This window comes from Bufo gargarizans, chromosome 1 (assembly GCF_014858855.1).
Source record: "Bufo gargarizans isolate SCDJY-AF-19 chromosome 1, ASM1485885v1, whole genome shotgun sequence".
Lineage (NCBI taxonomy): Eukaryota > Metazoa > Chordata > Amphibia > Anura > Bufonidae > Bufo > Bufo gargarizans.
Genome location: NC_058080.1, coordinates 50166168 through 50178663, shown reverse-complemented (window position 1 = coordinate 50178663; position 12496 = coordinate 50166168). Strand labels below are relative to the sequence as shown.

At 46.2% G+C, this 12496-nt stretch overlaps 1 protein-coding gene across 2 annotated transcripts in view; it reads right to left on the bottom strand.

Moving 5' to 3' along the window:
• SLC4A11 (solute carrier family 4 member 11) overlaps positions 1-12496 on the bottom strand; it is a 132930-nt gene that overhangs the window by 52071 nt on the left and 68363 nt on the right. Inside the window, exons 4-8 of one of the 2 annotated variants that reach the window (XM_044295378.1) lie at positions 10832-10878; positions 6665-6896; positions 4514-4595; positions 738-861; positions 267-470 (exon numbers count right to left, since the gene is read on the bottom strand). In XM_044295378.1, the coding sequence (XP_044151313.1) occupies positions 267-470; positions 738-861; positions 4514-4595; positions 6665-6896; positions 10832-10878 (689 nt within the window). The remainder of the gene's footprint in view (positions 1-266; positions 471-737; positions 862-4513; positions 4596-6664; positions 6897-10831; positions 10879-12496) is intronic. The other variant, XM_044295381.1, reaches the window with a different exon arrangement.

Sequence of the window (12496 nt, the reverse complement as noted above, 5' to 3'; positions counted from 1 at the left end):
AGGTCCTGAAGAGGCACTCAGGAGAGGGGCGTTCGGGAGCAGAAGGCCCTGGTGAGATGTGGGGGAGGTGTAGGCCCTGGCTTGGAGCTCAGGGGGGTAAAGGCCCTGGTAAGGTGTTCGGGGGGAGAAGGTCCTGGCAAGGTGCTCGGGGGGGGGGCCCTGGAGAAGGTCTTTGGAGGAAGAGGGTTAACTTGAAGGGGCACTGGGGGCTATCCTTTTACCAAACATGAAAGACTAAGGAGCTGATGTTGGAGGTAGACACTTACCTTTAGAGGTTTGTGGCTGTGAACTTTGTGGCCATCGTTCACTGAAGAATGGCGGTTGACCACTGTCAGGAGGTGCCGCTGGTGAACCAATGCCTCCTTAAACTCCTCCTCCGTTTTGGTCTCTAAAAGTTTCTGCCGGAAGGCAATGTCTGAAAACATGGTTGCAAACGTCCTTCCAACTTCTGTTGCCGTTTTGGTACTTTTCTAAGCAGGAAAAGAAGAAGACAGCACATACATGGTGAATAACTCTGATAATGGCGTGGACACGCACTGTGTACCGCAGTACTATTATCCAGCATGGTATACTGGAAGGTAAGGGTAGAAACCTCCATCCAGGAGGCCGGCGGTGGCTCTTGCACTGGCTTATACACCTCTCACATGCAGGGCCCAGCATATAGCGCTTGTAATGCAGAAGCCAGAGGGGCACAACTAGCTCAGAGGGCCCTGGCATCATCATCATTATGGACTCACCATCTTTGGTGGAGCCAGGACGAGAATGACGAACCTCACTTCACACGAGTTCTCGCCCCAGTTCTGAGGCCTCTCCAGTCGGCTGATGCAAACGTGTCGCCTCTGAAGTGACTTTATAGTGCAACTGTGAGGGGGGAAAGATAAAGTATGAGGGCACGTCCCCGAGCAATGACCATAATGCCGAACACGCAGCAGAGGACGCTATATAATACTCCGACACGGACACACATAGAATGGATGGGCAGATAAGGGTCTATTGGCATCAACAAAACTTAACTGCAGATTAATTTCGTAATATAAGTAGGCAGGGTAGATATGTGTCAGTTTATTACTGTGTACATGTATGTACAGACGTGTGGGTAGTGTACACTGTATACATGTACTGTATAACTGCGCATGCACGGAGTGTACACTGTATATCTATCTGCACATGCACAGAGTGTACACTGTATATCTATCTGCACATGCACAGAGTGTACACTGTATATCTATCCGCACATGCACAGTGTACACTGTATATCTATCCGCACATGCACAGAGTGTACACTGTATATCTATCTGCACATGCACAGAGTGTACACTGTATATCTATCTGCACATGCACAGAGTGTACACTGTATATCTATCTGCACATGCACAGAGTGTACACTGTATATCTATCCGCACATGCACAGAGTGTACACTGTATATCTATCTGCACATGCACAGAGTGTACACTGTATATCTATCTGCACATGCACAGAGTGTACACTGTATATCTGCACATGCACAGAGTGTACACTGTATATCTATCTGCACATGCACAGAGTGTACACTGTATATCTATCTGCACATGCACAGAGTGTACACTGTATATCTATCTGCACATGCACAGTGTACACTGTATATCTATCTGCACATGCACAGTGTACACTGTATATTTATCTGCACATGCACAGTGTACACTGTATATCTATCTGCACATGCACAGAGTGTACACTGTATATCTATCTGCACATGCACAGAGTGTACACTGTATATCTATCTGCACATGCACAGTGTACACTGTATATCTATCTGCACATGCACAGAATGTACACTGTATATCTATCTGCACATGCACAGAATGTACACTGTATATCTATCTGCACATGCACAGAGTGTACACTGTATATCTATCTGCACATGCACAGAGTGTACACTGTATATCTATCTGCACATGCACAGTGTACACTGTATATCTATCTGCACATGCACAGAGTGTACACTGTATATCTATCTGCACATGCACAGAGTGTACACTGTATATCTATCTGCACATGCACAGAGTGTACACTGTATATCTATCTGCACATGCACAGAGTGTACACTGTATATCTATCTGCACATGCACAGAGTGTACACTGTATATCTATCTGCACATGCACAGAGTGTACACTGTATATCTATCTGCACATGCACAGTGTACACTGTATATCTATCTGCACATGCACAGAGTGTACACTGTATATCTATCTGCACATGCACAGAATGTACACTGTATATCTATCTGCACATGCACAGAGTGTACACTGTATATCTATCTGCACATGCACAGAGTGTACACTGTATATCTATCTGCACATGCACAGAGTGTACACTGTATATCTGCACATGCACAGAGTGTACACTGTATATCTATCTGCACATGCACAGAGTGTACACTGTATATCCGCACATGCACAGAGTGTACACTGTATATCTGCACATGCACAGAGTGTACACTGTATATCTATCTGCACATGCACAGAGTGTACACTGTATATCTATCTGCACATGCACAGTGTACACTGTATATCTATCTGCACATGCACAGAGTGTACACTGTATATCTGCACATGCACAGAGTGTACAAAGTATATCTATCTGCACATGCACAGTGTACAAAGTATATCTATCTGCACATGCACAGTGTACAAAGTATATCTATCTGCACATGCACAGAGTGTACACTGTATATCTATCTGCACATGCACAGAGTGTACACTGTATATCTATCTGCACATGCACAGAGTGTACACTGTATATCTATCTGCACATGCACAGAGTGTACACTGTATATCTATCTGCACATGCACAGAGTGTACACTGTATAACTGCGCATGGACGGAGTGTACACTGTATATCTGCACATGCACAGAGTGTACACTGTATAACTGCGCATGGACGGAGTGTACACTGTATATCTGCATATGCACGGTGTGTGTGTCAGACGAGGGGTGGCTGAAAGAACGTATTGCTCCTTGCATTATGGTGTAAGCAGATCCTCGTCACTGGTGAATGGCTTCCTGCTGGACTCCATTCATGAAGCCGCTCTGTCCGCAGGATCTGACACAGCACATTCAGTAACCAGCCACAATCCATGTTCTGCAGGAGGAGACGAGCAGCATCAAAGAGACACTTATCTCGGAGAAACACCAGGGTGGACCAGGAAAGTGTCGGTATTATCTTGCCCCCAGAGGCAGATCTGTACGATTATCCTTCTTCCGGTTTGAATGTCCGATACGTGAAGGTCTGCAGCGCGGTGCAGTGTACAGCGCAGCCATAGCTCGGTCTATTCACTGCTGGAAGACGGAAGAAAACAGCTCGGCCCGCTGACTCCGCCATTTCCAGAAGTCGCACAGCAGAGAATGGAGAGAGCAGTGCACGCGAGGCCGACTCTCCATTCATGGCACCGCATACAGGACCCCCGCCCTCGAGATGGGAGCGGGTCTTATCCTGTGGACACACCATTAGTGTCCAGATGGGACAACCCGTCTCAGGTCACTAATTCTGGTGGTCTAGGGTAGAGCCTTCTATCTTGGTGGTCTGGGGTAGAGCCTTCTATCTTGGTGGTCTGGGGTAGAAAAGGGGGTTTATATTTTATTTCCTATTGGTCAAAGGAAAAAGTGGGTGCTCGCCCCTGATGGTCATCAGTATTTATTACCAGATAACCCCTTTAATATATCCTAGATCCCCCATACATAAAATCCCCCTTTACACTAGACCACCAGGGAATAATATACTAATCTCCTGGTATACTGTAGAACAAGGGTCAGCAACCTCCAGCACTCCAGCTGTTATGGAACTACAACTCCCAGCATGCATGCTTCCTCTGTTCTGCTGGAGGTTGCTGACCCCTGGTCTACAGTATACCAGGAGACTAGTATATTATTCCCTGGTGGTCTAGTGTAAAAGGCGGCTTTATTGATGCGGAGGTCTAGGATCACAGAGTTTCATATATTAACCCTTGGTGGTCTAGTGTAAAAGGGGGTTTCATACATGGGGCTCTAGTGTAAAGGGGGAGCTTGGTGGAGTCTAGGATATACTAAGGGACTTGGGGGACTGGGATATAATAAGGGGGTTAATACAATATTCTCTGGTGGGAACGGACTGTGCAGGTGCGGCCACTCTCCATTGATTTCTACTGGAGTGCCGAAAATTGCTGGCTCCGTTCCAGTGACAGGTGGGGGTCACCCGCACCTATCAGACATTGGGGGCATATCCTAGTAATATGTCCCCAATGCATGAGATGAGCACTGATAAAAGTACACCATTTACGGTATTTATTTATCGGAGCCAAAACCACAATGAATCTGCGCTGCGATTACGGCACCATACCACATGACTGCGGTAGATGGCGATATCAAGGTTTATCACAGGGAACAGTCTACAGGGAGGCACAATTCCCCAAAATTGCAGCAAGTAGTCAAGCAATTTCATGCACGCAACGTGATTACTGCGGCGCTTCGTGTATTAGTCACGATCACATGACTTACATGATACAGAGCCAGGACTGTTGGTACTGGATGCCCGTGGTCGTGGCAGTCACCCCTTGAATCGTGTCAGAAAGCAGATGTACTGTAAAAAACATAAAAGAACACCTGTAAGATATAAAACAATAAAAAGCACAAACGTACGGGGGCGCAGGACGTCACACTGCGGGCTGTGCAGGAGAAACAGAACTTTTATTATGTGAGGATTTTGGAACGGGATTTAAGGAAGTATTTCCACCACTCGCTCAGGCCACAAGTCACTTGACAGCTGCAGAAGTGTCAAAAAGCTGGAAACCCCCAATACGGGATCTCTGCAGCTGCGAGGGAGTATGCGAACCCTCACAGTGAGTGGGAAGGATTCAAAAAGCGTGTACAGCAGCGGAGTGCCCCCTTCATTTCGGCTGGACGCAGGGGATATTTTTATTTCTGCAGCATATATTTAAAAGATGATAATGGCACGAAGCTGCGCCAGTAAGAAACCATGTCCTCTTCTGACACCGAGACTGCGGGGAGGAGACGAAACCGAGCAGAGGGGAAGGATAGACAGATAGATGGAAGGGATGACCATGTCATCTTCTGACACCGAGACCACAGGGAGGAGACGAGACCGAGCAGAGGGGAAGGATAGACAGACAGAAGGGATAACCATGTCATCTTCTGACACCGAGACTGCGGGGAGGAGATGAGACCGAGCAGAGGGGGAAGGACAGACAAACAGACAGAAGGGATTACCGAGACCGCGGGGAAAAGACAAGACCGAGCAGAGGGCAAGGAGAGACAGATAGACGGAAGGGATGACCATGTCATCTTCTGACACCGAGAAAGGGGGGGAGGAGACGAGACTGTTTATCCTTCACCTCTACTCAGTCTCATCTCCTCCCAGCGGTCTCTGTGTCAGAAGATGACATGATTATCCCTTCTGTCTGTCTATCCTTCACCTCTGCTCAAACAGATAGACAGAAGGGATAACCGAGACAGCGGGGAGGAGACAAGACCGAGCAGAGGGGAATGATAGACAAACAGACAGACAGCAGGGATAACCATGTCATCTTCTGACACCGATACCGAGCAGAGGGGAAGGACAGACAGATGGAAGGGATGACCATGTCGTCATCATCTGACACCGAGACCGTGGGGAGGAGATGAGACCGAGCAGAGGGGAAGATGTACAATAGACAGAAGAGACAGAGAGAAGCTTGGATTGAGCAGAGGGAAAGATGAAACCTCATGATGGATGTCAATGTGACATAGGCCTCAAGATAAGTCACTGACACAACAGACTATCCAGATAGATAGATATTAGACAGATACTAGAAAGATAGTTAATAGATAGATATTAGATACGATAGATAGATAGATAATGACAGAACTATTAGATAGATAAAATAAATACAAGAAAATCCCTACACAAGTGTCTCCATATAACTAAACAGGGGGGTCCTCCTCCGCTGTGACATGGGGCTTCCCTGCACGTGCTCGCACTCCCGCCATCCATACAGCGCAGGCACGTGCTTCGTTTCCTCTGTCAATAAGGTTATTGCCCAGTCAGACAAACTCCAACAGCTGCTTCACCTCAGCCGGAGCTGGAAGGAATTAGGTCTGGGCCTCCAGAGCCCATGAGTCACCTAACAAATATTCATGAAGAAGGAAAACAAGAGGCTAATTGGTATTTGATCCTGCGGCCCCATCAGACGCAGAGAGCGGAGGTGCCGATACAAGGAGTAAACAAGGGAACCGGGCACATTTATTAATCACAGCTTCTCTCCTTCCTCCCAAACATGTCGTAATCCAGAGGAGGAAAACTGCAAGAGAAGCAGATTGCTAAATGTAGTCACTATACTGCCAAATTGTGTAATGTATCAGAAGAAACGCAAACCATGGGCACAACTGTGGCCCTGCAGAGGGCTCGGTTAGACCTGGTAGGAGACTCATGAGTGATGGGCACATGGCCAGATTTAGATAAGGCACAGGACTGGAGCGGTGGGGAGCAGGTGACTATGACTAAGACCAAAACCTGAAAAACCCTATAAAATTTAGAACATTTTTCTTCTTTTTTCAATTAGTAAAGGTTTTTTGGGGGAGGTTTTCCCACAATTTTAACAATAAGAGGCATGTGTTACATGAAGGTGACCATACAATGAGACCCTTCCGTACCATTCCCTTCCCTCGGCGCGCCGGAGTCTGTGAATAAAGTGCTCATGATTTTGTCAAAGTTGCAGGTGGGCTCCGCGTTCTCTGGGTCTTCCACAAAGTGCTTCAGCATTTCCCGCAGGACGTCGTCCAGAGAGGTCGCTGTCTCATCCAGGATAATGCTGGCTTTGGCAAGAAAGCCGTCCAGGTCCCGATGAGCTCTCACCTCTTCTTCAAAGTTCTTTAATTTTAGGTACTGGAAAAACAAAGAGCAGGAAGAGATCATCACCCATAGAGCAGAAATCGCTGATACAAAGGGAAAGAAACACAAAGCTACAAAAACAAGGGTATAAAAGACTTAGAAACTGGTCACTACGAGACCTCTGGACAAAGGTTAGAAGGGTTGTCTCATGAACCCCTGTCAACATGCCCAATGCTTCTCCACCCACCGCAGTCATAAACCTCAAGATGTTAAGTATACCTGAGTTAAAAAAAAAAAAACTTTTGCATAATGGCTGTGCTTCTTTGTACAATCATAACTGTGAAGGAACTGGTCTTTTCTGGGCTTTTCTAATGTCTTTTTCGGCCTTATTTCTCCTCTGTTCAGCTGCACAGCTAGATACATTTCTCTCACAAGCAGGGGGTGTCTCCCTTCTGTGGAATCTGCAAGCACTGTACTGCTGTGACGTCCTTTCTTTTACTTCCCATAAATCCCTTAAAGGGATTCTGTCACCTCCCCTCAGCCAAAAAACGATTTAAAAGCAGCCATGCAGCACAGCTTACCTGGATTAAGCTGTGCTGTTTAATCTTGAAATCCGTCCAGCAGTTACTTTAAAAAACGACTTTGATCAATAAGGAAATGCGTCCTGAAGGTGCCCAGAGGGGCGTTTTTTTCTTCCTAGTGAGCCCAGTACCGCCCCTCTTTCAGTGCCCAGCCCGCCTTCCTTGTATTTTCTAACTGCCGCCCCCAGCCTGCCACAGCCTCTCCTGCCTCTCCTCCCCCTCCCTCACGCCGAACGAAGTCTCGCACAGGCGCAGTACCCACTGAGGGCTGCGCCTGTGCGATCATCAGGAGACTGAGGGCGGCAGCTTCATCTTCGTCACTGGGCATGCGCCGAGCCCAGTGACGTCCGATGCTTGCTCTTCCCTGCTGACTGAGGGAAGAGCGAGCATCGGACGTCACTGGGCTCGGCACATGCCCAGTGACGAAGATGAAGCTGCCGCCCTCAGTCTCCTGATGATCGCACAGGCGCAGCCCTCAGTGGGTACTGCGCCTGTGCGAGACTTCGTTCGGCGTGAGGGAGGGGGAGGAGAGGCAGGAGAGGCTGTGGCAGGCTGGGGGCGGCGGTTAGAAAGTACAAGGAAGGCGGGCTGGGCACTGAAAGAGGGGCGGTACTGGGCTCACTAGGAAGAAAAAAACGCCCCTCTGGGCACCTTCAGGACGCATTTCCTTATTGATCAAAGTCGTTTTTTAAAGTAACTGCTGGACGGATTTCAAGATTAAACAGCACAGCTTAATCCAGGTAAGCTGTGCTGCATGGCTGCTTTTAAATCGTTTTTTGGCTGAGGGGAGGTGACAGAATCCCTTTAATATCACAGTCTCCTGCAATATTAAGAAGCCGGACAGAAGCAGTTCTTCTATCAGGCTCAGGATCTCATCTACAGATGTAGCAGGGTTAACACACAAACTCTTAACTCAAATTTCATCAGGTTATCTTGAAACAAAAGCCATTAAAAAGCAATTGAAGGTGTTTGCTTAACGCATTTAGTTTAGATGACATGTCTCGAAGCATGTGTGTTAACTCTACTACATCTGTAGCTCTGACACGCCCCCACTTCTTGTGACATCAGGCAGTGGATGGCAAATTAGGTGAAAGTGAGACCCCTAGTGGCCATGGCTTTATTTCAGGTGGATGCAGGCATATTGTTTAAATTAAGTAATTAGTTACACAATTCTCTATTGCATGAAATTAAATTGTGCGACAGTACAGAAACTCTTTAAAGGGGTTGTCCAGGACTAGAAAAAGATGTCAGTTTTCTTCCCAAAACGGCACCGCACCTGTCCACAGGTTGTATGCGGTATTACAGCTCAGCACCATTCACTTCGATAGAGCTGAGCTGCAATAGCAGACATCGACAAGGGTGGTGCCATTTTTGAAATAAGGCAGTCATGTTTTTTCTAATCCTGGACAACCCCTTTAAGCAGTTCATACACATTAGATGAGAGTGGACAACCAACTAATGTGTATAAGCACATGGGCTCTGTTGACAAGCCGATTGGTCATGTCGGATTTTTTGGACAAACTGTTTTTGGCGTGATCATCTGCCTACCCATGATCCGTCACCATTCTACACATTATTTTAACCAGGTCCCCGATCCCAGTGCAGACCAGTATATCGGTGGGCCGATAGTGCTTACAAACAATTCATCAAGCACGGACCTGACTCCTGGTTCTGCAGGTCTGAAGACGCATGGTGGAAAGGTCTGCAAAGCTCTAGTAGATGGACTACAACAAGTGGACCACTTCAAAACACCACATGTCCAACTGTAAGACCCAGTTCCAACAGTTACTGAGTTCACACTGGTCCATTTCCAAAACCAGGCTTGGCACACGGGAAATGGTAGGGGGATGACCTCACTGGCCACAGCAGTAACCTGCCTGAGCAGGGCTTTCCTGCAGTTTCCTTCAAGCCAAGGAATACAAACTCAGTGAGCATCGGAACGGGAGTGGTGGGTGATCAGTGCGGGTAAATATGCCTTCTTTTATCAATAAAAAAAAACGTTTGGCGCCATTTACCAAAAATGTGGGCCTCCTGGACAACTCCTTTAGTCAAAAGAACATTGTCAACTTTAACAGCAACTTCAGCAGGAAAGGGCAGCCATCTAACGTGTATGGGGTTGTCCCAACTCTTCCCTGAGGGCAGATATCACAGGAGACCAGGATGTGGCCGCAGATTATCAACAAGATCTCAGGATAAGTGGTCTCTTTGTTGACAAGATGTGTTGTGTTGACTAGGTAAAGGGATTTCCACTGGTCGGGGACAGGCATTCTGTTACCATAGATATACGGACTATCGAGAGGAGGGCTGGTTACTGTTTGTATCTATGAACGGCATTTCAAGGACATGGTCTTCACCCCTCACTACTGAAAGAACAGCTAGCTTGAAACTGGCATGATTTCATCTCCGACCAGTTTGTAAATTCGAGCGTCGCTGCATCTAAATGGCAGGTTAAATTAATAAAAGAGCTGCGGGTTTTAGCGCTCTCCGGGATTTAAAAAAGGGATGGAGTGAAGCCCTGCGGCTCTACTGCCTCAATCTGCTTGGTATAAAAGCATGGGTTTAATTAAGATGAATTCCACATTCTGAAGATCACGTCTACCAGGGACGGTAACGAGAACAAAACAACTGAAGTCATAAAGCTTAATTCTAGACGGCTTGTGGTGCGGCAGCCTCCGGCTCCGCAACATCAACAAGTCAACAACGCAGGCTCTGCTTCATTCAGGGAGGAATGTGTCTTATTCCAGGCCAGGAACACGTCTCCCATACTCTCCATGGACTCCTTTCTCCTTCATATAGAGGTGACTACCAGTAAGATGGTTTTACAAGATTGGAACCTTTGCAGCTTGAGTTGTCCAGGAGATGAAAATCCTTCATAAACAGCTGGTGGCCACCTTAGCCAGTGATTAGCTGGACCAGGCAACTACACCAGTGGGAACCCATTCATTTCAGAAACTGCAGTGTTGGGACAATTTTTACGGGGGGGGGGGTGTCCCTTATTTTTACCATGTTCTGAGGCCTTCCTAGTGCGCTTCCCCCCTTGGACAACCCTTTGAATTCATACTTCCTGGCAACCTTTTGGCTTTCTGCTTTGGTGACCACCTTTTGAGAACCTATAGCTACCTGCATCGGAGTGGTCACAGAAGTTTCTAACTGCTGTATTAGGGAATACAGAAAGCAGTTCCTTATTGGAAAGATGGAGAAGACTACAGGTAATCAAGTAATACAGGTCCGACTCACAAAAGCAGCCCAACAAGAAGACCTTCATACACTGAATAGAAAAACATCAAAAAGTTGGCTGCCAGCAAGAAATTGCTGGTGAGCTGACACCATGGATTCCCCCAGCCTTAGACTGTCTACTATGATGAATTAAATCATAGGAATCAAATAAGTTCATAAAGGTTCACTTACTTTTCTTGATGTGTGCAGCAATACACAGCCATGGCACTCGTTTTCTGCTGGAGCAAAAGAAAGGTAGATTACAACACAACGACACCTCATGAGGAGCAACAGCATCACTTCATATCCTTTTTTTGTGGTATTTTAAGATAATTTTTTCTTTGTTACAAATATTCTGCGGACATTCGGAAACCATCGTCAAGTAGAAAATTCAAGTGATGACAACTTCTCTGTGGCTTGTGTGAACAACTAGTATATAGTCCTACTCAATCACTAGTCATTAACTCGAAAGCAGTCAAACGGTCTGATTAACAGTGAGTCAATAGTGAGTGCAGCTCTGGAGTATAATACAGGATGTAACTCAGGATCAGTACAGGATAAGTAATGTATGTACACAGTGACTGAACCAGCAGAATAGTGAGTGCAGCTCTGGAGGATAATACAGGATGTAACTCAGGATCAGTGCAGGATAAGTAATGTAATGTATGTACACAGTGACTGCACCAGCAGAATAGTGAGTGCAGCTCTGGAGTATAATACAGGATGTAACTCAGGATCAGTACAGGATAAGTAATGTAATGTATGTACACAGTGACTGCACCAGCAGAATAGTGAGTACAGCTCTGGAGTATAATACAGGATGTAACTCAGGATCAGTACAGTATAAGTAATGTATGTACACAGTGACTCCAGCAGCAGAATAATGAGTGCAGCTCTGGAGTATAATACAGGATGTAACTCAGGATCAGTACAGGGTAAGTAATGTAATGTATGTACACAGTGACTGCACCAGCAGAATAGTGAGTTCAGCTCTGGAGTATAATACAGGATATAACTCAGGATCAGCACAGGAAAAGTAATGTAATGTATGTACACAGTGACTGCACCAGCAGAATAGTGAGTGCAGCTCTGGAGTATAATACAGGATATAACTCAGGATCAGTACAGGATAAGTAATGCAATGTATGTACACAGTGACTCCACCAGCAGAATAGTGAGTGCAGCTCTGGAGTATAATACAGGATGTAACTCAGGATCAGTACAGGATAAGTAATGTAATGTATGTACACAGTGACTGCACCAGCAGAATAGTGAGTGCAGCTCTGGAGTATAATACAGGATATAACTCAGGATCAGTACAGGATAAGTAATGTAATGTATGTACACAGTGACTGCACCAGCAGAATAGTGAGTGCAGCTCTGGAGCATAATACAGGATGTAACTCAGGATCAGTACAAGATAAGTAATGTATGTACACAGTGACTGCACCAGCAGAATAGTGAGTGCAGCTCTGGAGTATAATACAGGATGTAACTTAGGATCAGTACAGGATCAGTAATGTAATGTATGTACACAGTGACTCCACCAGCAGAATAGTGAGTGCAGCTCTGGAGTATAATACAGGGTGTAACTTAGGATCAGTACAGGATAAGTAATGTAATGTATGTACACAGTGACTGCACCAGCAGAATAGTGAGTGCAGCTCTGAAGTATAATACAGGATGTAAACTGCATTATACTGCAAATTGCACACTCCGTAGACTGTACTGAAGAAGGGGCTGCTATACTGGAAATGAGCAGAAATGTAATGCTGACTGTATTATGTATCCGGTTAGAACTCCAGAAATGAAATCAAACGCACTGGAGTCAATAAAATCCCTTAAACTCTGCACACC